Genomic DNA, 24,918 nt, shown 5'->3' with positions numbered 1-24,918 from the left:
AGAAGGGCAGGAGAAAATCTGTTCTTACTGGGTTTGAAGGAAAGAAAGTCTGATTAGTACCCACGAAGGCAGGGGTTATGGTGCCAGATGGACAGTGGGGATTGGCTTAGATGAAAAGAAAAAGGGGGATTGGCTTGGATCTGAGAAATACCTTTGTATATATGTATTGGCCAGAGAGCAGCTCTCTTTCTCATTTTTCAATTCCTAGTTTCTTAAGAGTCCTCAGCTCTTGTCTTAAGCTGCAGCAGATAGGAGTCTCTATCTTCTTCCTTGGCAAGTAAAATAAGGATGAGTAGATACCTTTCTGACATCCAAATAATTTCTCTGGAGGTTTTTAATTTTTTTTTATGGACGGATTTTTTAACTGTGATTACACACTAAAATTTCAACAGAACTAAAGTGGTATGTGATAGATTAAATAAACTTTTAAGCGCTGCTTTGAAACTTGACCGCCATATATAATATTGTATGAGGAAGAGTATTTCAAAATCATTAAGACCTGACTTTAAAATGAACTTTGGAAATAGTAGTTATTGGCAAGTTGAGGAATGATTGTTACTACATAGAAATTGAAATCATGAAGAAATGAAATCTTTTCTTGTGATTATAACCAATATTTTATTTTTTATAGGGCTTCTTATATGCATATAGTATTAGTACCATTATTAAAACCACGATGAATCTCTACATGTCCATGCAAAAGCCAATGACCAAAACTTCAGTTAAGGCGTTATGCAGGCTCGTTGAACTTCTCAAGGTAGGTTTTAGATTATTTTACATTGCCATTATAATTTCAATTAGGATGATCTTGTAAGATTTGACTTTCTGATTATATGAGAATAAAAAAATAGGGGGAAGTGTACTTATCTGTCAGTTGGATAAGGGAACTGGCCATTGAAAGAAATTTCTGAGTAATGTTCTATAAATGGCCAATACATTTAAACTATGTTAAAAGTTAACATGTAGTGAGACAGAAAAGAAGGAAAATGAAAAAGTTAGCCCAAATATTAGTAAAGTTTTACTCATGTAAGTTTAAGCATGTTGGATGAGTTAAAAAATAAGACCCGTGACATATTATTCATTATTTTATAGTGTATAATGCGTATGAGGGTAGTCAGTCTGAGGCTATTTATTTTGTAATTTAGAGAAAGTGCTGTAATCTTGTGATTTGAATAGTAGGCTACTTGGTATGAATGGTCAAATTAAGAACCAGAGTATACTTCTGGAAACATGGTAAAATATTTTTTAGCATACTCTATATAAATTAAAAAAAAAAATCCTCAGGCAGGAGAGCCCACGTAACCTTTTTTAAAAACTGAAATTAATATTTGCTAGTAAATTTGTGCTAATAATAGCCATTAGATTTGCTTAGGGGATAGAGATTTTTTTTGTAGATTATATCTTTGGATTTTTAGCCTTTTTCTCTTTTAAGATATGTTATCAGTTACATTTATTTTTTTATGAAATATAAATAAGTGTCTATATGTATCTGCATGTATAGATACATATATAACTAATATAACAGCATAATTAAAAAACAAAAAACACTTAAAAGCCCACCATCTCAATTAAGAGATAGAAAGTTACCTGTATTTTCAGAGCCCCCAGTGTTGTCCCTTCCTGATTGCATCTTATCCTGCCTCCTGAGAGGAAACCATTGTCCTGAATTTTATGCTTATCATTCCTTTTTTTTCTCTTTTACCTCATTAAGATGAATTATAAACCATCCGTTGTTTACTTGTATATGTTTTTGAAGTTTATATTGATGGAGTAGTGCTTCCTGTACTCTTTGACTTGCCTGTTTTTTACTCCAAATTTTGTATTTGAACTTGTCCCTGTTGGGATGAATAGCTGTAGTTTCTTCATTTTCATTGCTGTGTAGCTTTCCTGGGGATGGACATTTGAATTGTTTCCAGTTTTTGCTGTTACAAACAATGTTGCCATTCTTGTATATGTTTCTCGGTGTACTTGTGCGAGAGTTTTTCTAAGGTATTATATACCTACCAATAGATTGCTGTTGTATGTAAGTTCAACTTTTCAAGATGATGCCAAATTGTTTTCCAAATAAATTATATCAGTTCACATACCTCCCATAATATATTAGACTTCCCCTTATTCTTTAACCGGACAACATTGGTATTATCAGACTTTTTTTTTTTTTTCCGAATTAGTCAGTATAAATGGTTTTAATTGATTTTTAATGTTGTTCATTTTCCTGATTGTTAACGATAGTGTATTTCTGCAATTTATTAACTGTGTTTCTTCTTCTGTGAAAAATCTATTCATGTCTTTTGTTCAGTTTTCTATTAGATTATTCGCCTTTTTAAAATAATCTTTCATTCATTTAGGGTCTTTATGTATTCTAAATACTAATTTATTTAGTGGCAGATATTTTCTCATACATTGACTAACCTTTTTTATTTTCTTTATAGTGCCTTTTGATGAACAGAAATGCTTAATTTTATTATAGTTGAATTTACCTTACTACCTTTATGGTAGTGCTTTTTGCATTTCATTTGCAAATTCTTTACCTAGTCCAAGGTCATAAAGATATTCTGTAATTTTACCTAAAAGTTTTGAGTTGATTTTTACAAATTTACTTCGGATTCTTTTTAGGCAATAGAGCATATGTTCTACAGGAGAAGCATGGTTGTGGCTGATTCAGTTTCACATATAACACAGTACCTACAGCATCAAGCTCTTAATTCTATTTCTGTGGCCAAGGTAGGAATGTGATTATGTATTCAGCATAATTTTCTTTGTAGTTTGCTCTTCTGTTGCTTTATATGTGTTTTCTCGTTCCGCCTGTTTACTTCATCCCTTTAAATAATTTTGGTCATTTATCTTCCTGGTATTTTATGATTTTTACTTAGGATAGTTAGGGTTATTTTTCTCTGAACTTGTAGCATGTAATACATTAATATACCTCTATTAAAAATGACATTGTATGCAGTTTTAAAATATGATGCATCTTTTTTCAAGAAATGGTTTCCTTATTAAGTTAACATGGAACTTTTAAAGTATGCTTGATACATTTGCTGTTCCTGAGAGTGCTAAATGGTAGTGATAGTAGGAAAGCATGTAACATCATCAGGGGAAGCCAACAGGGAATGAATTGTCAAAGCTCTTTTAAAGTGATTCATGGAAAAGATTATCGAGAAGGTTTTCTTCTGAGTCTTTTGTTATTGCCTCAGAAATAAAACTAGTATCTCCTGTTTTCTTTTTAAGAAAAGAGTAATTTCTGACAAAAAATATAGCGAACAGCGTCTTGATGTGCTCTCTGCTCTAGTTTTGGCTGAAAACACTCTAAATGGACCAAGCACAAAGCAGCGACGCCTTATTGTTTCTTTGGCACTAAGTGTTGGCACACAGTTGGTAAGCGTATTGCTATTAGTTATGTAATAAAAAGGAGATCTGAGATTTCACAGTTCCCTTCTTAGTGACCCAAGAAACATGTCCTTACTTTGACTGCAACTTCTCTGTCTTTTTTTCCCTTCCCTAATAGAAAACATTTAAAGATGAAGAACTCTTTCCACTTCAAGTAGTCATGAAAAAGCTGGATCTTATCAGTGAACTTAGAGAAAGGTAAGTAGGGATATGTAATGATACTAAAAAGGTAGGGCTAGTAGAAACATCGATTTTCTTTTTAGCACAGCAACACAAGAAATACAATCCAGATAGGCCATTATTAGTTCCTCTCTGTAATTCCTTTAGCATGACCAAAATGAGACTTTGACTAGGGAGCATAGTTCTTTAGCTTTGCTTCTGTAGTAAGGATTTAGCTTTTGGAAGAACTCACATGAGATAACATGATGTAGCCCTTAGAGCATCTGGCAGACCCTGGTCCACACTGCGATTGTTGTGATGGGTGTTTTCAATGGATCTGTAACATGGTTGCTTTTTAATAAGGCTTCATTTGTTTATGAGGTATTTAGAGACCCATGTCAAATAGTCTACGGTAATTTTATTGTGAGATATGAATTTGAATAACAGTATTCACAGCCAGTCACTAAGATGAATCAGTTTTTGGAAGGCTTATTTTGTAGCTCCCTGTGGCTTTATTGGTTTCTTTTAATTTATTTATTTTTATTTTAAAGAGTAAGCAGTACGTTTTTTGATGGGAAAATGGGTCTGCTGAATTTTAATTGCCGTTCAAATTGAGGTTACAGCACAATTTCCACTTAATGCTCATATTTATAACTTAATGTTTTTGTTCTGAGAAGCTGAGATTTTTGTAGTAGTAGTGACATGGAATTAATATACCATGCTTGGAAGAAATACTGAATCATCTTCATTATAAGATATTTAATGATCTTTTTATTGCGCCAAAGGTTTGAAATAGTCATGTGGCTAAATCTTTAGGCAGATTAAGTGTAACTGGGTTGTTTTTTATTTTGGGTTCATAATTTTTTAAAAGGTTTCTGCTTTTCAATTTTGAGAAAGTTAAAATGGTGCAAATAGTGCAAGTATTATTGTAAGTCTGTACATATCAAATGATATTGAAAATAGTTATATTGTTTTTTAAGTATGCTTTAAAACTAACGCATATGTGCAGAATTCTGACAGTGTCAGGTATTAGAGTGTTTTGTTACATTTGTTCAATTTGAAACATTGATTTTGTGGCTTTCTGTACTAATTTTGGTTTAAGTGATGTAGGAAAGGCAAAAATGAGTAAGACATTTTTGGGGGGTACTTCAGTTTTGATACCACTAATTACTACTTTACATTGTAGAATCCAAACACAGTGTGACTGTTGTTTTTTATACTGGCATCGAGCTGTGTTCCCAATTTATTTAGATGACGTATATGAAAATGCGGTTGATGCAGCCAGATTACATGTAAGTAAAGAATAATAGGAAGAATAAACCCATCATTTTTAGTCACTATACAAACCATTCTAATTAGTTTTACAATAATTTGATTTAATAAATTATTTTAAAAAACTGCCAATGCTGTTTTGTACAATGCTATGCATATTTAATAAACATTTATATACAGTCTGTAGTTAAATTTTATATTAATACTAATAAATTAATTTTAATATATTTAACTCTTCCCCGCATAGTCCTAATCAAGCTCATTTCACTTGAGTTTAGTTTATGTCACAGTTGTCTGACATTAATTTGTCAGCAAGGTATATGTTATTCAGATCTTTGTTTCTTTAGAAAATAAGTATTTGAATGCTCAAGATAGGAAAGAATAAGTGTGTGAATTTTTTTGTATATTTAAAGTATATGCTTTAAAGAATAAAATCTGACTTCTTGTATTTACGAAAGTAAGACAGTCGTGTATAAAAACACCAGCCTTCAGATTGAGGTTTTGTGTTTCAAGATAATTAATCTTTTAATATTATTTAGATTAGAGATCTGGTTTTTATAAACTCATGTACATTCTAATTTTCTTCTTAGTACATGTTCAGTGCCTTACGCGACTGTGTACCCGCTATGATGCATGCAAGGCATTTAGAGTCCTATGAAATACTTCTGGATTGCTATGACAAGGAAATTATGGAAATTTTAAATGAGGTAACATCATATTTAAGATTGAAAAGCTTAAAACATGTATTTGGAATGCAGTGTTTGGAAAAAGTTTTTGGATTAAAGCAGGCTTTCACATATTTAAAATTATTAGGTATAAGTCAGTAGAACAGATGAATGATTTTTAGTTACAGTATCACTGTTGTGCTTAAATTGGTCTTTTAATTCCTAATTTTTACATAGAAATCCAGACTGAGAATTGGGAACAATTTTTTTTATTTTAATAAATAGTATATTTGAATTTAAAGTTCTGTTTATTAGAAGAATGCAAATCAAAATTAGTTTGAATATTGAATGCTGATAATGTAATACAGTTAAGGCAACTTAACTATCTATCTACCTCTCTCTCTCTCTCTCTCTCTCTCTCTCTCTCTGTGTGTGTGTGTGTGTGTGTGTGTGTGTGTGTGTGTGTGTGTGTATACATACACATATATATATTTTAATTTTTTATTGGGGAACATCACCTCCAAATCGTTGCATCTCAATCTAGCTGTGGAAGGTGCAGCTCAGCTCCAAGTCCAGTTGCCATTTTCAGTCTTTAGCTGCAGGGGATGCAGCCCACCATCCTGTGCAGGAATTGAACCAGCAACCTTGTTGTTGAGAGCTTGCATTGTAACCAACTGAGCCATCCTGCCGCCCCCAACTATCAATATTTTACTGAATTTTATTTGGAGAGCTACTGACTAAAAGGAGGAGATTATATATTAAAAAATTACTTGTGTAACAGAAATAATGCAAATTCAATATAGTACATCCCTCCCTGTTTTAATGAAGTGTGTATTATAAACACTGATATCTTTAAAATTAAATTTGCGTCTAATGATATTTTTATTTGGAGGGAAGAAGTAAAAATGAGTAAACTTCACAATATAAAACTTATTCATGTATTTCCCTAAAACTTATTAGGGAAATTTTTATACAACTTATTGTACTAAATGTTCTTATTTAGAAAATAAAATACATGTCATGCCAGTATTTAGAACTCCATGGTAGACCAGAAAATGTGATGAATTTCATTACTTTTAGCTCAATGAATTTTGTGATTTTTAATGATTATTACAAAAAAGCTTTTTAAAAATTTCCTCTCTTGCATGTTCTTAGGACCTTTATTCCTTTGTTGATTGTTCCCATAAATTTTGTGCTTTACAGTATATTTTCACATTCCTTGTAATGAAGCCATCAGACATTGGCTTCTGATTTTCTTTCAAGGTGTTAAACTTAAAGGATTAATGTAAATAAAAGTTTAGAGTTTATCTAACTGCTTTCTAGTCAGAAAAATCATTGTTTTAAAATAAAGAGCAAAGTAATTTTCACTTTCCCAATAAAAATGATATTTTACCATAGAATATTTAGACTCTTAAAGCAGTTTGACAAATTTTTCATCACTGCACTGATTATAAAACTAATGGTTAAAGCATAGACACCTAGAGGAACAGTACAATTGGAATATTTTGAAAACTTAAGGTATCAATTCTTTTGTGAGTAGCATTTGCTGGACAAGTTGTGCAAAGAGATTGAGAAGGACCTGCGGCTTTCTGTGCACACTCACTTAAAGCTGGACGATCGGAACCCTTTCAAAGTTGGCATGAAAGACCTGGCCCTGTTTTTCTCTTTGAATCCAATCCGGTTTTTCAATCGTTTCATTGACATTCGAGGTGAGTGTTCTGCTTTCCTTCTTAGAGTCATATTCTATATCTTTTTGACCTAACTATAAAAAAACAAATAACAAAAACAGAACTTTGAGGGTATGTTTTTTGTGTTAGTACATTTATTCTGGAATTCTTGTTTGTTTTCTTCATTTTTATTTTCCTATCAGCTTCTTTTAAAGGAAGAAATTTAGTGTTCAAAGACAAGTTGGTTCCTTTTTAGTTTCATTTCTCTTTTCTACTGTCTGATAAATCAAAAATTTTTTGAATTTTTTTTTTTTTTTTTGGTAGCTTATGTAACTCACTACCTAGACAAGACTTTCTACAATCTAACAACAGTAGCTCTTCACGACTGGGCCACTTATAGTGAAATGAGAAATCTAGCTACTCAGCGTTATGGATTGGTTATGACAGAGGCACATCTTCCTAGTCAGACTTTGGAACAGGTATGGTATAAAATGTTTCTAGCATAGTCTGATTGTAGCATGATAACAGTATTTCTTCAATAAATCTTGTTTTTCTTTTTACATTATTATTACATGTTTATTTTAAAGAAAATATTTGCTATCTAAAACCTCGTACTTGACAAGAATAAAAATTATATAGTGCTAATTTGCTTTATGAAAGAATTTACTGCGGGCTTCCTGTTTATACGTCACCTTTTGTTGAACATTTGAAATACAGGCATACCTCAGAGATATGACAGGTTTGGCTCTAGACTATTGCAATACAGTGAATATCATAATAAAGGAAGTCACACAAAGTTTTTGGTTTCTCAGTGCATATAAAAGTTAGGTGTACACTATATTGTAGTCTATTATCTGTGCAATAGCATTATGCCTAAAAAACCAGTGTGCATACCTTAGTTAAAAAATGCTTGATTGCTAAAAGTGCTAACCATCATCTGAGCCTGTTGGTAAAATGGTGCTGATAGATTTGCTCGACGCAGTTTTGTTACAAACTTTTAATCTGCAAAGTGCAATAAAGCAAAGCACAAAAAAATTAGGCACGTCTGTATACATAGATTTAGATTCAGCTTTTCAGAAACACTGGGATAGTGAGGTGACTTCTGCAGAATTTAAAGTTTAAAGTAAAAAGTTTAATTATAGGTCATACAGTTAAGAATTTTATACCTACATATAATATGTAAACTTTAATATCTTAGGAAAAATGGTTAAATTTATTTGATTATAAATATACTTGTTCGTAAAATGAGGAGTGCAAAGAAGCATTTATTTAGGTTCACTAATTTAATGAGCTAATTACCAATATGGTAGTATCTCATAGTGCAAAAGTTTGTTTTCAGTTAATTTCCATGCAATTCTTTCTAAGATAATCTATATAATATTTACCAGAAAACATTTCTTTAGTTCCAAAATTTGAGGATCATAATTTTTTTCCTTTATTCTACTGCACATAGGGACCATTTCTGGATTAGTATGTACCGTATTTTGCCATGTATAATGTGCACTTTTTTGCCCAAATTTGTGAGGGAAAAATAAGGATGTGCATTATACATGGGTAGTACTAAGTCCGATCTATGTAAATGTTTTTAATTCTTTTATTTAAGCTTGTGATTTAAAAGTGTAACTCTAGAAATCAATAACGAAATCTGGATACAAAATAATACCCTGGAATAAGATAATTGGTTTTGTTGAACTTACTACAAATTTGCAGTGAGGAAGAGTTCTTGGCCTTCTATGATGTGTAAACATTGTAAATTTGTTACCGGTACATGAAATTTCTTATACCTTGTATATGTTCTTATGTTTTGTAATTATTTGCTACATAAAATTTCTTGTACCATAATATGTTAAAAAAATAAATGCTGAAATTCCTTTATAATACAAAAAACAAGTACCTAAATGTAAACATAAAAATTTCAAATAAAAAAATTAAAATGAAAGATGTTTTTCTCTGAAAGTTTGAGCCAAAACCTGGGTGTGCGTTATACATGGGAGTGCATTATACATGACAAAATATGGTATATTCTTTCATTCATTTATACGTTTAATAGTTACTGACAACATAGCTAGGCACTGAATTATGCTTAGGAATACAAAAATAAATAGAAATAGTCTCAGCTCATATACTTACAGCCTAGTGGGAGAAAGAATGAGTAAACAAAATTTCAAATTAAAACATAAGAAAAGCTATAATAAAATGTAATCTAAGGGGTATTTTGCTTTAGAACAATTTATATGTTAACCATTAGGTATTACAGTAATAACTCAAGATTGAAGGATTCTTAATAGGTAATTTGTACATTAAAGGTGGTCTAATGCAATTCAGAGAAGCATAAGGATTTAAAATTAGACTTCCTAAAATCCCTGGATTCTGCTTCTTTCTATGTATTTGACCTTAAATAGCTCCCTTAGCTATTAACTCCCTTAGTTTCATTTTCTTCAGCTGTGGAATTTGGAAGACTACCTCATTTTTTGAGAATTATGTATAAAGAACCTTGCACAGTACCTGAAAAATAGCATGTATTCATAACTATCACCACATATCCTGGCTACCTTTTAGAATCTGGCCATTAGTTTACTTTGTAAAAAATATATAGACGAACAGAAAGACAGACAAAAATATTGTCCAGAATGGTGGGGAAATGATTTTGAGTCATGGATCTTTAAATATTTAAACTTGACTGTTCCGGTCTATTGCAAAAGGATAAGATGTCAAGCAGCCGGCTTTCCCCACGGAGATAGATAGTCCTGATTGAACATGTTTAAAGGCTCTTTTAACCTTTGGTCATACTTTTTGTATAGTTGTTTTTTAAAATAAATAGTATTGGGAAACGTATCGATATAGTGACTTACCGTGTTTCCCCGAAAATAAGACCTAGCCAGACAGTGAGCTCTAATGCATCTTTTGGAGCAAAAATTAATATAAGACCCAATAAAGTAAGATCCGGTATTACATTATATGTTATATTTTATATATATTATGTTATGTTATATTAATTATATTAAAGACCTGGTCTTATAATTTAGTAAAATAAGACCGGGTCTTATATTAATTTTTGCTCCAAAAGACGCATTAGAGCTGATTGTCCGGCTAGGTCTTATTTTCAGGGAAACACGGTACTGTTTATATTACAAGTTTGATTATCTCAGTAATAACTGAGCTTTTGTGTGGACTGTTTTGTAGGGCCTGGATGTTTTGGAAATTATGAGAAACATTCATATATTTGTATCTCGATACCTCTATAATCTCAACAATCAGGTGAGTGGGTTTTAGAACAAAAATTTTTTTGATGTGGTGGATATATAGTAGGAAGGCTGAGGGGCAAAGAATTGATTCTCAATAGTGAAAATTGGTAAAATAAGCAAAGGAAAAAGGAATTGCTCAGAGGTCATCTTGTTTATTCCTTTGCTTTGGTTGTGTTACCTTAAATGATTTTTCAAGTAATTATCTTTAATGAAGTAGATTCTAAAGTTTTATTTGGATAACTGACCAGTTTTGCTATGGATTGTGTTGTTATTTAGCATAAGTTTGTTTCATTGCAGATTTTTATTGAACGGACAAGCAATAACAAACATTTGAACACTATTAATATTCGGCATATTGCTAATTCAATTCGAACACATGGCACAGGAATCATGAATACAACTGTAAGAACTTTTTTTGGGGATTGGATGGGTAATAGAGCCTTGTTTAATTTGGTAGTTTGAAAAATAGTTTTCTGATAGAATATTCTGGTCAACGTACACTACTACCTATTTATATTATACTTGAATTTGCATTTTTCTGATTGGTATAATTAAAATGTCTGGCATTAAAATTGTGTTGGATGCGATGGATGCTCTGTAATACAAAAGGCACTTTAGAATATCTTAACCATCTCAGGGTCATCATTATAAATAGCATTGGAGATTTGAGGACATCAGCAAAAACTGTGTGTGTTTGTATGTGTGTATCTGGTGAATTGTCTGATATTCTCTGACAGTTCCTTTGGAAAGCAAATCACTGATAGCAGTTTACTTAACATCAGTTATGCTTTTTTTGGGGGGGGGTCTTGCTAATGATTTGATAGCCATAAAAATAGCAATTTACTAAAAACATTTTGAATCTTAGAAATTGCCCATCAGTTGCTTGAGGAAATCACTTGAACTTGTATACTATTTTTCCTTCTATAGAGAACGAGAAGTCTTTGAATTTACCTGTTTTTCAGAGCACACTTCTTGAAGGAAAAATGTGAATGCTTAAATAGTAAAATATTATTAAGCATATTTGGGAGTAAGGGAATAGGGAGGGAAGTTATGTAACTGGAATGCAGGGACCTTTTTAGTATACAGTAGAAGAGCCACTCAAGTATTTGAGCTGATCAGTGATGTGATTGGAACTCTACTGCAGTGGTTACCGATACGGAAATGAGACATAGAAAGTCAGTTTCAAATTTAAAATAAGGAATTATCCATATAGAGATTATATCGGAACCTTTAAGGATAAATAAACTTTTACCTTATCTATCAAACATTCATGTAACAAAAAATTACGTAAACATTTTATACGTAAGGCATTGTGCTGGGCATTAGTGTGAGAAAAACAGACATTTCTTGCTTTCACAGGAATTATAGTCTGGCAGGGGATATAGCTGTTAATCAGTTAATCACACTAATGAAAGTAAATTCCTGATGTCTGGTGATGATAGTGAGCACAGAAGAGTAAGATCAGAGGCTGGCAAGTTACCCACTATTAAGAGTGGGAAGGATAAAGAAGAGACTACTTTCAGTAAGCCTACTGCTATCTAAGGTGACCAAGAAAAAGCAATGTTTAAACCACAAGAAAAGTTCTGAGAAAGAACCCATTTCTGTAACTGGCTAAATGAAAACTTAAAAAGGGCATACATAACATTTGTTAATACAATTAGTAGTATTTGAGGGTTTGTGGGTTGGAATTTAGTACAGGGCTTCCATCTGTAGGTCAGAATTAATCTTGTGTCATTTTGACTTAATCACAGCTCAAATCCTGCTTTTTCAGGGTTCTCTGAGTCTAGGTCACTGTTATTCACACTTCTCATTTTAGAAATTATTGCAGTTGAGATTTAATAATTTATTTAACATACACTTGTTTAAAGTGTCTGTCATTCCTGTTGGAATATAAACTTCATGATGACAAAGACCATATCTAGCGTAAGAGCAGGCACACACCGCCTTGCACCTGAGAGGGGCTCAGAGTATTTATGGATTATTGAGTGTTTACTATCATCTTTGGGAAAGCTCAAAGCACGTGTTTCTTACTTTAGTATTATTCTAGACGTGAAGATTAGTAATAAATAATCTTATAGATGGAGGAACATAGAAACTTCTGACTGGTTTATGACTTAAAAAAAACTGTTGAATCTGGTTTTGTGATTCTCACTACAGTTCTTAGTCCCATTATGAGAGTATTTTCCATTTTTTTTCTTTTTTTCCTCTTGTAGTAAAAACATTTAAGGGTAGCTTATAGAAAGTTCTGTAAACTTGGGCATTAAAATACTTCATTTATTTAAATATTTCAGGTCAAAATTAGACTATAAATATTAGATTTTATAAATTCTCATAAATTAGACTTTATAATGTAAATAATTGTTAAGTAACATTGATTTAAAATTTTTGTATTAACTTTTTTGAATTTTTTGAATTTTAATTTTACAGGTTAATTTCACCTACCAGTTTTTGAAAAAGAAGTTTTATATATTTAGCCAGTTTATGTATGATGAACATATCAAATCCAGATTGATTAAAGACATTCGATTTTTCAGGGAAATCAAGGACCAATATGATCATAAGGTATTTTACATAATCTTTTTAAGTTAGTTTGGTATAACTGTTGTGTATATAGCAAATGGTTATGCTAAAATTCATTATAAGGATCTCTATTGGGGTTTTAATTTTCTTTATTTTTCACATAGTATCTCCTAGATTTGACCTCCAAGTTTCCTATATTTTCCCTTATAATTAGTTTCTTACTTTTTGCATTCTCTGTAGGCTAAAGTGTAAGTAAAAATTAAATGATCAATGTAGTCAGGTATTACTTTTCTTAGTTTATTTTACAATAATACAAAAGCAGTACATGCTCATTTTGAAGCATTTGAACAATATTGAGTACCTAAACTGAAGATCCTCTTCTCTTTCCTCCAATTCCATTTTCTGGAGGCATTTGCTGTTAACAATGTGATGTGATGCCTTTCAAGTGTCTGTGAGATAAACACACTCGTATGTACTTGCATATATATATATTACTTTTTTCCTAACAAAAATAGAGTAATATTATATATACTGTTTTGCAGTGTGCTTATCACGTGTCAGTACATGTAAATTTACCTCATTCTTTTTAAGAGTTGATGGTAAAAATGTATACCATAATTTATTTAACTTTCTCCTTTGGATGAATATTTAGGTTTTTCTGATTTTTCAGTATTAAAAACATTGCTACAAGTAACATCCTTACACATTTATCTCTGTATTGGGAAACTATTTCTGAAATATAGATTTCCTAAAGAGAAATTTTTGGGCAAAGAATATGAATATTTGAAATTCTGATACATATTACCGAAGCACTGTTAAAATACTACACCAGTTGACATTTCCACTTACAATTTATAAGAATGCCATTTTCTCTTCACCCTCCAGGTTGAGTTTTCTCATACTGAGATGAAAAATTATAAGTGGTAACAGTACAGAGGCATGTAGCAATTTGGATAGAGAACCAACGGTCTTATTTAGAGGGGTCATATTTTTGATTTGCCACATCCGGAACTATTTTAATTACCCTTCTTAAGCATTAGTTAGTTCCAACCCCCTTGAATACTAGTTGGTAGTTCTCTCCAATGTCAGAACAGAAAAATACTGCTTCCTAGTAAAATAATAAAACTTCAGATGACAGTTATCAGTAGAGAATTTTAGTAATAGCTATCTCATTTTTATTAAACAGAAATTACTAGTATTCAGATAAATAATCATGCTGTCATGTAAGAATTATTTCCATTTGTTATTAGTGTAAAACTAGTACCCTCCTAAATATTTTAATCAGCTAAGAGACTTGAAAAATCATTTCTTATTGATGATTGGCAATTAGACATTTTAGCTTAGCCGATGTGTGTTATTTGGGAAGAAGTGTGTTTACGTAAGTCCCTAATACCTATTCAGTCCGTAGAGATGTGGTCACACATCACTGAACAAGTCTTTCTACAAGGAATTGTTTTCTTCTATCTGATAGAGTAGTTGGGTGTTGGGAGACTAATAATATTTGTGGAAAAATTAAATTTGGTGGCATTAATAATTCCCCTTAGCTAATGTCAAAAAGAAATTTATTTTATATTGACCTTGCACATTGGTAGTTTTTGTGCTATGTTTTTTGTTACTAGACTTGAGTGATTTTTTTTCTTAAGCACAATGAAAATACAAAATGAGAAAAAGGGGTATTGGCATGGTTGATTTGGTAGGCATTTTATGCTTCAGGGGGTCTATAATAAAGGTAGTCTTTAAATTCTCTCTCTAGTATCCTTTTGAAAGAGCAGAAAAATTCAATCGAGGCATCCGAAAACTTGGAATAACCCCAGAAGGACAAAGCTACCTTGATCAGTTCAGGCAGCTCATCAGCCAGATTGGTAAGTTATTATCAAAGTGTTAGGAAATAAAGTACAAATCCCAAGAATCTATCTCATTCATTAAATGCAAATAATTTATGAGTATCTGAGTTAAACTTTATTCCATTAGAGTAACTTCCTTACCAAAAGTTTTTCAAGTATGATTAAACTATTGGTGCGGAAATAATTGATAGAATGTGGACTAATGTAAGTTAAATAAAACCTCTGATTAAATTAAAAATATATTTAATTCATCTCAAAGACCATACTGATAATAATAGTCAACTAGTAACTATTTGTTAGGTACCTACTCTGTTGAAGGCACTGTTTTGGGCTTTAAAAAGAGGTTCCCTCAAGTTACAGCCTAAATGCAAAGGTAAAAAATATTTATGTGAAAAGTTAATAAGTTACATATAGATTTAGTTAAAGATGAAATATTAAATGTTATAATTCTATGCTACACTATTTAATATTTATATATAATTTCTTGAGTTGTCCTGCGTTACAAGTAGAATTTGTTGTCTGAAATGTGTTACATTATATTTAAAATCAAGAACTGCATTTAAAACTAATCACAGATTAATAAAACTTTATATTCACTTGAGTTTTTCATATGTTATGTCTATTAATGTCCTCACAATAACTGTGAGATAGGCATGTAATCACCATTTTAAAGATGTAAAAAGAAAAACTCAGAGGAATAAATAAGTGGTATTGCTGGGACTCAAACCAGGGTTTTTCAGCTCTCAGTCCAAAGGTGTTTTATGTTCTTCACAGTTGTAGGCACCAAGCAGTTATTAAATTCTTAACCACATTTGGTAAAATTATGCCTCCTGAGATTCACTCACTCATTTAGCAAACATTTACTAAGAATTAGTTACACCAAATATTCTTCTAGATGCTGAGGATGCAAATAGCCTGTGTTCTCAAGGGCCTGTAAATTTACTAGTGGGACAGATATTATAAGCTTTTAGTTCTGGAGTCAAGTCACTGAACACTTAACTTTCATAAATTCATTAGTTTAAATATTAGACATTTCAGTTATGAAATAGTACAAGAACTTAAGAGAATTTTATCTTTGTAAATTTATTATTTTAAACAATTTAATAATGAGGTATTGTCAAAGAAGTTCTGTTTGATTTATATGGACTTTTGATATCATATTAGACTGTAAACTTCTCGCACAATAGTTCTTAATTATTTTTTGAGAATCAGATGAAAAGTCTGGGTTGATTCCCGCAGAATTATGCCAATATGCACATACACATTCAGTTTTGCTTGTAATATGTTGCAGTTCAGGTTCTTCTGGTTAGAGTCCATGGGCCTCAGATTAAGAGCTGTTTTTCTAGGTCAGTGTTGCTTAAAACTTCATTTATTCACATACAGTACCAATATGAGAGTCTTTTTTCCCATGTAAATACTGCCTATTTCATATTTTTATATTTTGTAAAAGTATAATTTTTGTCCTATGAAATAATCGTTAAGTCACAAGGTTAATGTGCTAGTCATTTTTTCCACTAACACACATTGAAATACGTATCTTTCCCCTAATACACAAAAAAATTAATAATGTCACCTCATTTGCCACCAGGATGCATTCCATAGTTGGGGAATATTATCCTTTTCACTTTGTTCTAGCATTTTATTCTTTATCCTCTTCTTAGAAAATGTAAATTCTTTAACTCTGCTTATAAAACATTGTAATGTGCTTTTGAGTCTGTTAAATATTGTGAGAAAAGGAGTAAGGAGATCTGAGAGCACGGAGCAATGTGAGAAGTCCCTCTCTGTCTAATCACCTGCCTTAGTAATTAAAAAAAAATTAATGTAGTCAGAATTTAATTAGTTTACCAAATGAGTTACATTTATTTTTTAAAGGTTTAACATAGATGTATGTAAATATACACATTTATGTTTTAAGTGCACAGATATGTAAGTTGTATTTTTATGGAGCAAGGACTGAAGTAGTAAAATACAGCACAATCTTTTGGTACTTAGGATTGGACACCTTGTAATTGATACTGTGTATAACTGTATTCCTGATTATTAGAATTTAGGGTTATTTGTATAAATATCTGACATTTTTGTGTGTGGTTTTTAAGGTAATGCTATGGGCTACATACGAATGATAAGATCTGGTGGCCTTCATTGTAGCAGCAATGCCATTAGGTATGGATGCAAACATCATTTTACCTTGTTTATTCCATTAAAAATTATGTTATTTTAATCTATTCCAAATAGTATTGTAGAGAAGGTTTTTTTTTCTTGTTTATATATTTCGATACAAAATATGGGAGAAAACCATTAATTCTAACTAGTTAAATTTTCTTAACATTTAAGACTACAGCAGGACTTTGAAAATTCTTATATCTCTTCAAGTTAAAGTTAATTTATTTTAATCAGTAGTTTGTGATGGTTCTAATGATTACATGATTTTAAGGATTAAAATTTGATTAATATATAAAATCGGGAACTACAGTGGTGATATTAGTAATAAACACTGAAATGCAAAATTATTTTCAAATACATACTTGAAAAATTTGCAGTCCTTGCAGTACCACTGTCACATCTGTGTCAGTGGTACGTACCCTGTTTCCCCGAAAATAAGACCTAGCTGGACAATCAGCTCTAATGCGTCTTTTGGAGCAAAAATTAATACAAGACCCGGTCTTATTTTACAGTAAAATAAGACTAGGTCTTATCTAATATAATATAATGTAAGACCGGTCTTATATTAATTTTTGCTCCAAAAGACGCATTAGAGCTGATTGTCCAGCTAGGTCTTATTTTCGGGGAAACACGGTACTTATCTTGTCTTAATAAACTTCTTCCCCAATTCTTAATGTAGATTTGTACCGGATCTTGAAGATATTGTAAATTTTGAAGAACTAGTAAAAGAAGAAGGTCTTGCAGAAGAAACATTAAAAGCAGCAAGGTAATCTAATTTTGGAATAACTTAAATTTGGAGATTTTAAAAAAGTATGTGTTTATGTAAAACATTAAATTGGAGGGTAATATATAAACGTATATGTCACTTTTTATTATGCAAGTTATAGTCTCAGTTTATGAAATATAATAGTTTCTCTTTTAAAACTGTATTATTCTGAGATCTTTGCAACTTCACTGAAAAGGGATCTTGTAGCACATGCTGTTAGAATAGCCACTAGCCACCTGTGGCTGTTGAGCATCTGAAATGTGGCCAGTCCAAATTGAAACGTGCTGATGTATACATAGCTAATTTTGAGGATTTAGTATAAAAAACGCCAAATAGCTCATTAATAAAATCCACCTGTTTCTTTTTACTGTTTTTATATTTCCTTGTGCTAACACTGTTTTAGAAGACCAGGCCTTCATTTTATGTGACCTAGAGCAGCAGTGTCCAGTACAGTAACCACTACCATGTGTAGCTGTCAAACACTTGACATAGACCTAGTGGGACTGGAGAACTGAATTTAAAATTTTATTTCATTTAAATTTAAATAGCTAATGGCTGTCTTGTTGGACAGTGCAAGTCTATAGGCTTGAGTCAGTAGTGACTCTGGAACACAGTTTACAACTTGAGAGAAGCATGCAGAATTAAGAAATTCTTTAGAAAAGTTTTATTAATAATTGTAATAGTTTTTTGAGTCATACATAGAGGGGCACCAAAGTGTATCTCCAAAGTGGAGATAACTTCAATATCAAAAAGAATAATGGTAGAAATCAATTATAATACATTGAATAAAAAAAATAAGCCATGGGTCATAGTGGTGATAAGAAAGGTCGGAGGAGCAGAGAGCACATATTTTTACAGAAGAATGCCAGCTAATAAGTATAGAAGGGATGAGAAAATTTAGGACTGAAAAATCACTGTTTTGCAGTTACCACTATAGTACTTGAAATCAGACAAAAATCATCAATGAATTCTAAAATAGTTTTGAAGAGCAGAGTATTTATTCACAAACTGTTTGTTAATCACAAAGGCTAAACCCTCTTTACAATGAAGAGATTGCTATATTCTACCTTAACAAAGTGATCAAACAGCATCACCAGTAACGGGACACACTGCAATTATGTGGCCTCCTGAGTCAGTGGGATAGCAAATACTCATGTTGTGTTCTTGCCAGAAATGTTTGCTCTGAATTTATTATGAGGAAACCATGTGAGTCAGCCAGAATGGGGGCATTCTGCTAAACACCTAGCCTAGACTCTTAAAAAATGTTACGTGTCATGAAAGACAAAAAGATGAGGACACTCTTCTAGAGGAGGAGACTGAAGACCTGACAACCAAATGCAATGGGTGATCCCTAATCATATCATAGAGAAGAAAAATAAATAAAGAAAACTGTGAAGGACATTTGGGCGATAATTGTGGAAACATGAACATGTATTTATTGTATGTTAGATAATACTGTATTTTTGGGTGTAATAATATAGTGTGGCTTTGTAGAAAAATGTCTTGGTTCTTAATAGATTTATACTAAAGTATTTATGGGCTAAGGAACATGAGGCCTGCATCTCGTAAATATATCAGGGAAAAAAATGTAGCAAAATGTTAAATGGTGAATCCAGTTGAAGGATATACAGGTGTTCATTATACTATATTTTAACTTTTGATAGGCTTGAAATTTTTTAAAATAAAAAATGTATTGGAAAATGCATGTGTGCATTTTTATGAAAAGAAGGCCCCAACACAGAATTAATTGCTCTGAAATAAATAGCTTAGTTCTTTGCCAAGTTAAAGAAGCCATGTATAGTTAATAAGCTATTTGAAATCACATGCCCTGAGATGATTAAAAGAGTTTGCGGCTTGTATATCAAAGAAAATTAGACCGTTACCTCTTATTAAATGATTATCATTCATTTCAAAATTGATGACCTTTAAGAAATATTTTGAAGCAGTTCAAAGAGGCCAGAGATACTAGGACATTGTCTTTTAAGATGTCCCGATTTGGAAGCTAAGTTCTTAAAAAAGAGCCAGGTTTCAGTTGAGGTAAGGAGGGGTAGAAGAAGCATTAGTGAAGAGATTTAAGATGAAGAAGAATTTATTTATAATGAAATGGAGTTCTACAGGGCTCCTTGTGGGAAGAAGAAATACAAAACTGTTATTTTAAGTGCCAAGATGCCCTACATACTCTGTTTCAGAGACTTAAGTTAACTGAACAATATTGATCAGCTTCTGTTGCTAACAAAATGAATTTATTCTGAATTGGAAGGAAATTTACTTAGAAATGTCTTATAATTTTCGTACTTATGAGTGTTCTCATCTAAGCTGATAAAAGATGGGTTTAAAAAGTCACATCTTTTGAGAAAGAAGCCAAGTAAATGATTTTTTGCATTTTAGGCACTTGGATTCAGTCCTCAGTGATCACACACGCAATTCTGCCGAAGGCACAGAGTATTTCAAAATGCTTGTAGATGTTTTTGCACCAGAATTTCGAAGGCCAAAGAATATACATCTCCGAAATTTCTATATCATTGTACCTCCTCTGGTGAGTATTTTTAGAATCCAAAATGAATTTTTAAAAAACTGAATACATAGATCCAATTTCTTTGCAGCAGGGAGTGCACACAGACTCTTAATGTCTTTCTGGTTGTAGATAAAACTAAATATGTCAGTAACGTGGCCTAGAATTTTTACTTATTAGCTATGCAGAATGAGACTCAGTTAAGATAGATTCTTATTGGTTAATAACTGCCAGAGAAAACTGGAGTGATTTAAATTACTTGAGTGTACACCATTACATATATATCGTTTTGGGGCTAAATTATACCAGATAATCATTTTAAGCAATTAATGTAGATTAAGTTTAATCACATCATGTTATAGCATGAAGTTATTTCTAAGACATCTCCTAAAAGCAGTGTTAGAGGACCACTCTTCTCTATTCAGTAGTAAATAGTAACATCTAGACTAAATTTTTAGTGCTTCCTTATAGCATATAGTGTTTTATGCTCTTAATTCTGTAGTTTCCATCCAGAATAGCTTAAGTTACCCAAAATTGTATTATAAAAACAATTGTTCCAATGGGGAAAATGGAGTTAAGAGATTAGAGAAGTATATACTAGCAGTAAGTTATTTTTCCCTAAAGGTTTCTTTATAAAGCTAATTTTTAAATGGATAGGTCTAAAATCTAAATATTACTGAGCAGATGTAGCTTTTGATTGCATCTAACTTTAATCAAAAGTAATAACTTTTCATATTGCTGCCTGAATTAACACGTATCTTCTTATGTATTATTATAGCCATTAGTAGCCATTGAAAGGAACTGATGGTCTGTTGACAACTTTTTTCTTTGTGAATTTTCTACTGTTTTTTTTAATGCATTTATTGTTAATGCTCTATCATAATTATGTCTTAATTATGTATGTAGCGAAAATGTCCATATTCATCTGATAAACATTATCTTTCCATCTTAAGTTTGTGTCAAATTGGAGGTGAGTCTTAGTTATACTTCGATAACAGTGAAGTTACCTGAGGATGAATTCTCTCCATATTTCTTTAGTTTGAAGGGCAGTATACTCAAGCCATAGTAAACAGCAGTGGGGAACCATTTGCAAGTTTGGGGAAAAGTGGAGTTTTGCAGGGCAGTTATCAGAATTAGTGATGGAGCAAACAAAGATGGATTAAGAGCACTACAAAGAAGCGTAGAACACTTACTGTGCTTGAGTTTATGACCTAATTCCAAAACAAAGATAAACATAAATGAAATATCTAAAATAACAGTTAATAGGGGCTTTTTACATACACGTGAATAATTGCTAAGTAAGTGTTACAGGCAATAAAAGTGAAACTTGATGTTTTGTTGCCAGTGTAAGCTATTAATAGTACTTATCACACTGCATCATAATTTTCAAAGAGGTCTCTTTATGCCTCTACAGCTGTGCTATCCATATGTAGCCACAAGTGGCTACTTAAATTTAACGAAAATTTTATGAAACAAAAAAAATCTCATTTCTCAGTTTCCCATTTCAAGTGCTCCTTGGCCCTCTGTGGCTGGTGGCTTACTGTACGGACAGTGCCTATACGTGACGTGTCTGTCATCGCTGAGAGTGCTGCTGTGGAGTATGAACTCTGTGACGATACTCAGTTTTTTAAATCATAATTAATATAGTAAGTTTCAATAAATCTTCGTTGAATAAGTATATAATTAGATAAGGTATTTTGGAGGAGCTGAATTTTAGGGAAGCGTTTTTTGGGGTAATTCATTTATCTAAATAACTACTAATCCTTTATGATAAGAATATGATAAGAAATAGTGTTTTAGAATGAATTGGGTGGGCAGAAGTAAGAACTGCCAAGCTTAAGAGCATTATGCTTTGAAGTTAAAGCAGGCTTACTTTTCTGCCTCCAAATTTCAGAGTACAGCTTTGGACAAGTTGCTAAGTCTCTCAAGCCTCAGTGTCCTCTTGTGTAAAGTGTGCATATTTTGTGACTTTATATAAAGACACTGCGCCTGGGCGAAGTAGGGATTGGCGGGAGTACTCATACTTAAAGGACGTGGAAAGAAGCGCCAGCCACTAGGAGAGATACTTGTACAGATTGTGGCCTCACCAAGAGGCTGTGTATGAGGCAAATGTTTCAAGTCACAAGGACTGGAACCTAGAAGAGATCCTACTTATTATTTTTGAAATTTCTGTTTTAAGAACTAAGTTCTCTCAAGTTTTTTAGCACAGTTTCTCTAATATGTTGTTACATCTTTTTAGACCCTCAACTTTGTCGAGCATTCCATTAGTTGCAAGGAGAAATTGAATAAAAAAAATAAAATTGGAGCTGCTTTTACTGATGATGGCTTTGCCATGGGTAAGCTTAATGGAATTGTTTTCCCATTAATTTTATGTTCAACTTCTGATGGATTTTTAGAGAGATTTGCTTGAAAATAGGTCTGTGTGCTCTTTGTAGATTTATTTTTCATGAGTAGTGTTTACTGTTTACTTTTTAGCTAGGTCGTCTGATACTTGTTTTTCATAATTTATAACTATCATTCATGTCCTTGGTATTATTGCTAATCACTGCGTCTAGCTGGACCTAATATTTAGGCTTTGTTTACAGTTTTAGCATCTTGTATTTAGTTTCCCTGTAGCTTCCTTCGTTGCTATCTATTTAGCGGTTGAAGTTTTTCCCCTGCTCTTATGGCCATATGTAAAGTCTAGGTGATTTTCATAGCTGTGTTATTTCTCTTTTTCTTCTTAGTTGACATGTTTTTCATTCTTTATACTTTCACATTTTTTTTTAAAGGAGGAATTAAGCCATGCTGCTAGACTTATTCATTTATGCTGTAAAATGTAATTTAAAAGAGGATTAATTCAAAATGGATAGCTTAATGTTAGGAGTTATTGGTGGAGTAGAACAGAACTTCTATACTCATTATAATTTTGCTTTGGTTTTGCTAATGACTGCAGGTGTGGCTTACATACTAAAGCTTTTAGATCAGTACCAGGAATTTGACTCGCTTCACTGGTTCCAGTCCGTTAGAGAGAAATACTTGAAGGAGATAAGAGCAGTTGCTAAGCAACAGAATGTGCAGTCTACTAATCAAGATGAAAAACTACTACAAACCATGAATCTCACTCAGAAGCGACTGGATGTCTATCTACAGGTTAGAGTAATAGTTAAATATACTTTGACTTTTTGATATCTGAAAAAGCAAATTATACAAAAACCCCAATTTTAACAAGTGAAATGAATAGTAGTAATAAGAATATATTTTAAAATGAATGGTATTTGAAAGCCATTTGACTCAGATCTTAAAAAAATGGATTATTTAGTTCAGTTTCTGTATTTATGATTTCCACTAGAGCTTTTTAGAAATAAAAAGAGACATTAAATATGATTTTGATGTTTTGTTATAATAAGTATTTTCAGCTTTTATTTCAAATTCTTTTTATTTACTTAGGAATTTGAATTGCTCTATTTCTCACTGAGTAGTGCAAGAATTTTCTTCAGAGCTGATAAGACTGCAGCTGAAGAAAACCAAGAAAAGAAGGAGAAGGAAGGTCAGTGAGTGGCTTAAATTTGGAAAGACCGATAAATCTTTAATAGTAGACACTAACCCCCCCATTTTATCTGGTCAGACTTCTAGCCTTTTCTTTTGAAAAATTATATAGATGAGAAATTTCTTTTTAAAAAATAAAGCTTACATGGATCATTTGTGAAACTGGAAAGAAAGGTACATAGATTATGCATTTCATTCTGGGGTAACTCTTTATTCACTTTCATTCATCGTCTCTTAATTTAAATAAAATTAACAAGCTCAGTGTTTTTTCTTTCACTCCTCAACCTATATCAGATAAGAAGGAATAATTTAGAGGAGGAACACTAAATTTTGCTGAAGGCAAAGCTGCTGATGACTAGACATTGACCAAATAGGTGGGACAGGTGATTAAGAAGGTATTAGCTAATAGGAGCTACGTGGTGATAGGAAAAGCCTTCTCTTATCCTCCGTAGCCAGGCCTTGGAATCCGAGTGTAATACAGCCATAATGACCAATAGTCACATCAATGAAACTGAGTCATTAAGGAAAGAATTGTGTCCATTTTACTCTTAATGTTTAAGAACACTGCTCAGTGTTTCATACTTAAGGACTCCCTCCGCTCCCCATGATACATGTCTTTCAGATTCGAAGTTTAGGAACAATTGTCTTCCCCTGAGGAATGGAGGTTTCTTTTTTTCTGTCATGGAAATTAATATAACTTAGGTTTTCCTCTTTGCTTGGAAGCTCAGAACTAGGTGTAGCAACTGAGTTGACAGTTTTCGTGTTTGCTCTTTTTCCTTTTTTCTTGTATTTCATAAATCAAAACATAAAACATTTCATAACACAGATGTTTTTATTAATCTTATTTTGTCAGTTAAATTTTTTTAATTAAATTTATTGGGGTGACAATGGTTAGTAAAATTACATAGGTTTCAAGTGTACCATTCTGTAATACCCTGTTTCCCCAAAAATAAAACCTAGCCGGACAGTCAGCTCTAATGTGTCTTTTGGAGCAAAAATCAATATAAGACCCGGTATTGTATCGTATCGTATCATATCATGTCATATATATCATATCATATCATATATATCATACCCAGTCTTATATTAATTTTTGCTCCAAAGTGCGTGTTAGAGCTGATTGTCCAGCTAGGTCTTATTTTCGGGGAAACACAGTACATCATCTACATATCGCATTGTGTTCTCATCAC

The 24,918-nt window shown here is 32.0% G+C and overlaps 1 protein-coding gene across 5 annotated transcripts in view; it reads left to right on the top strand.

The window, feature by feature from the left end:
• Nucleotides 1-24,918, top strand: part of WASHC4 (WASH complex subunit 4) — a 78,738-nt gene that overhangs the window by 23,782 nt on the left and 30,038 nt on the right. For all 5 annotated transcript variants that reach the window (XR_004424174.1, XM_033118014.1, XM_033118013.1 and 2 more), the window contains exons 15-32: nucleotides 632-757; nucleotides 2,617-2,724; nucleotides 3,229-3,375; nucleotides 3,506-3,585; nucleotides 4,733-4,838; nucleotides 5,409-5,525; nucleotides 7,024-7,192; nucleotides 7,475-7,629; nucleotides 10,334-10,408; nucleotides 10,693-10,797; nucleotides 12,823-12,957; nucleotides 14,669-14,777; nucleotides 16,856-16,922; nucleotides 17,602-17,688; nucleotides 20,077-20,224; nucleotides 22,440-22,536; nucleotides 23,136-23,332; nucleotides 23,630-23,729. Coding sequence is in view for 4 of the 5 variants with exons in the window: in XM_033118014.1 (XP_032973905.1) it covers nucleotides 632-757; nucleotides 2,617-2,724; nucleotides 3,229-3,375; nucleotides 3,506-3,585; nucleotides 4,733-4,838; nucleotides 5,409-5,525; nucleotides 7,024-7,192; nucleotides 7,475-7,629; nucleotides 10,334-10,408; nucleotides 10,693-10,797; nucleotides 12,823-12,957; nucleotides 14,669-14,777; nucleotides 16,856-16,922; nucleotides 17,602-17,688; nucleotides 20,077-20,224; nucleotides 22,440-22,536; nucleotides 23,136-23,332; nucleotides 23,630-23,729 (2,128 nt within the window). In the remaining variant the exon portion in view is untranslated. The remainder of the gene's footprint in view (nucleotides 1-631; nucleotides 758-2,616; nucleotides 2,725-3,228; nucleotides 3,376-3,505; nucleotides 3,586-4,732; nucleotides 4,839-5,408; nucleotides 5,526-7,023; nucleotides 7,193-7,474; nucleotides 7,630-10,333; nucleotides 10,409-10,692; nucleotides 10,798-12,822; nucleotides 12,958-14,668; nucleotides 14,778-16,855; nucleotides 16,923-17,601; nucleotides 17,689-20,076; nucleotides 20,225-22,439; nucleotides 22,537-23,135; nucleotides 23,333-23,629; nucleotides 23,730-24,918) is intronic.

Source organism: Rhinolophus ferrumequinum, chromosome 10 (assembly GCF_004115265.2).
Source record: "Rhinolophus ferrumequinum isolate MPI-CBG mRhiFer1 chromosome 10, mRhiFer1_v1.p, whole genome shotgun sequence".
NCBI classification, from domain to species: Eukaryota; Metazoa; Chordata; class Mammalia; order Chiroptera; family Rhinolophidae; genus Rhinolophus; species Rhinolophus ferrumequinum.
Note: the sequence above shows the minus strand (reverse complement) of the source record. Positions and strands in the feature narration are given on the sequence as shown.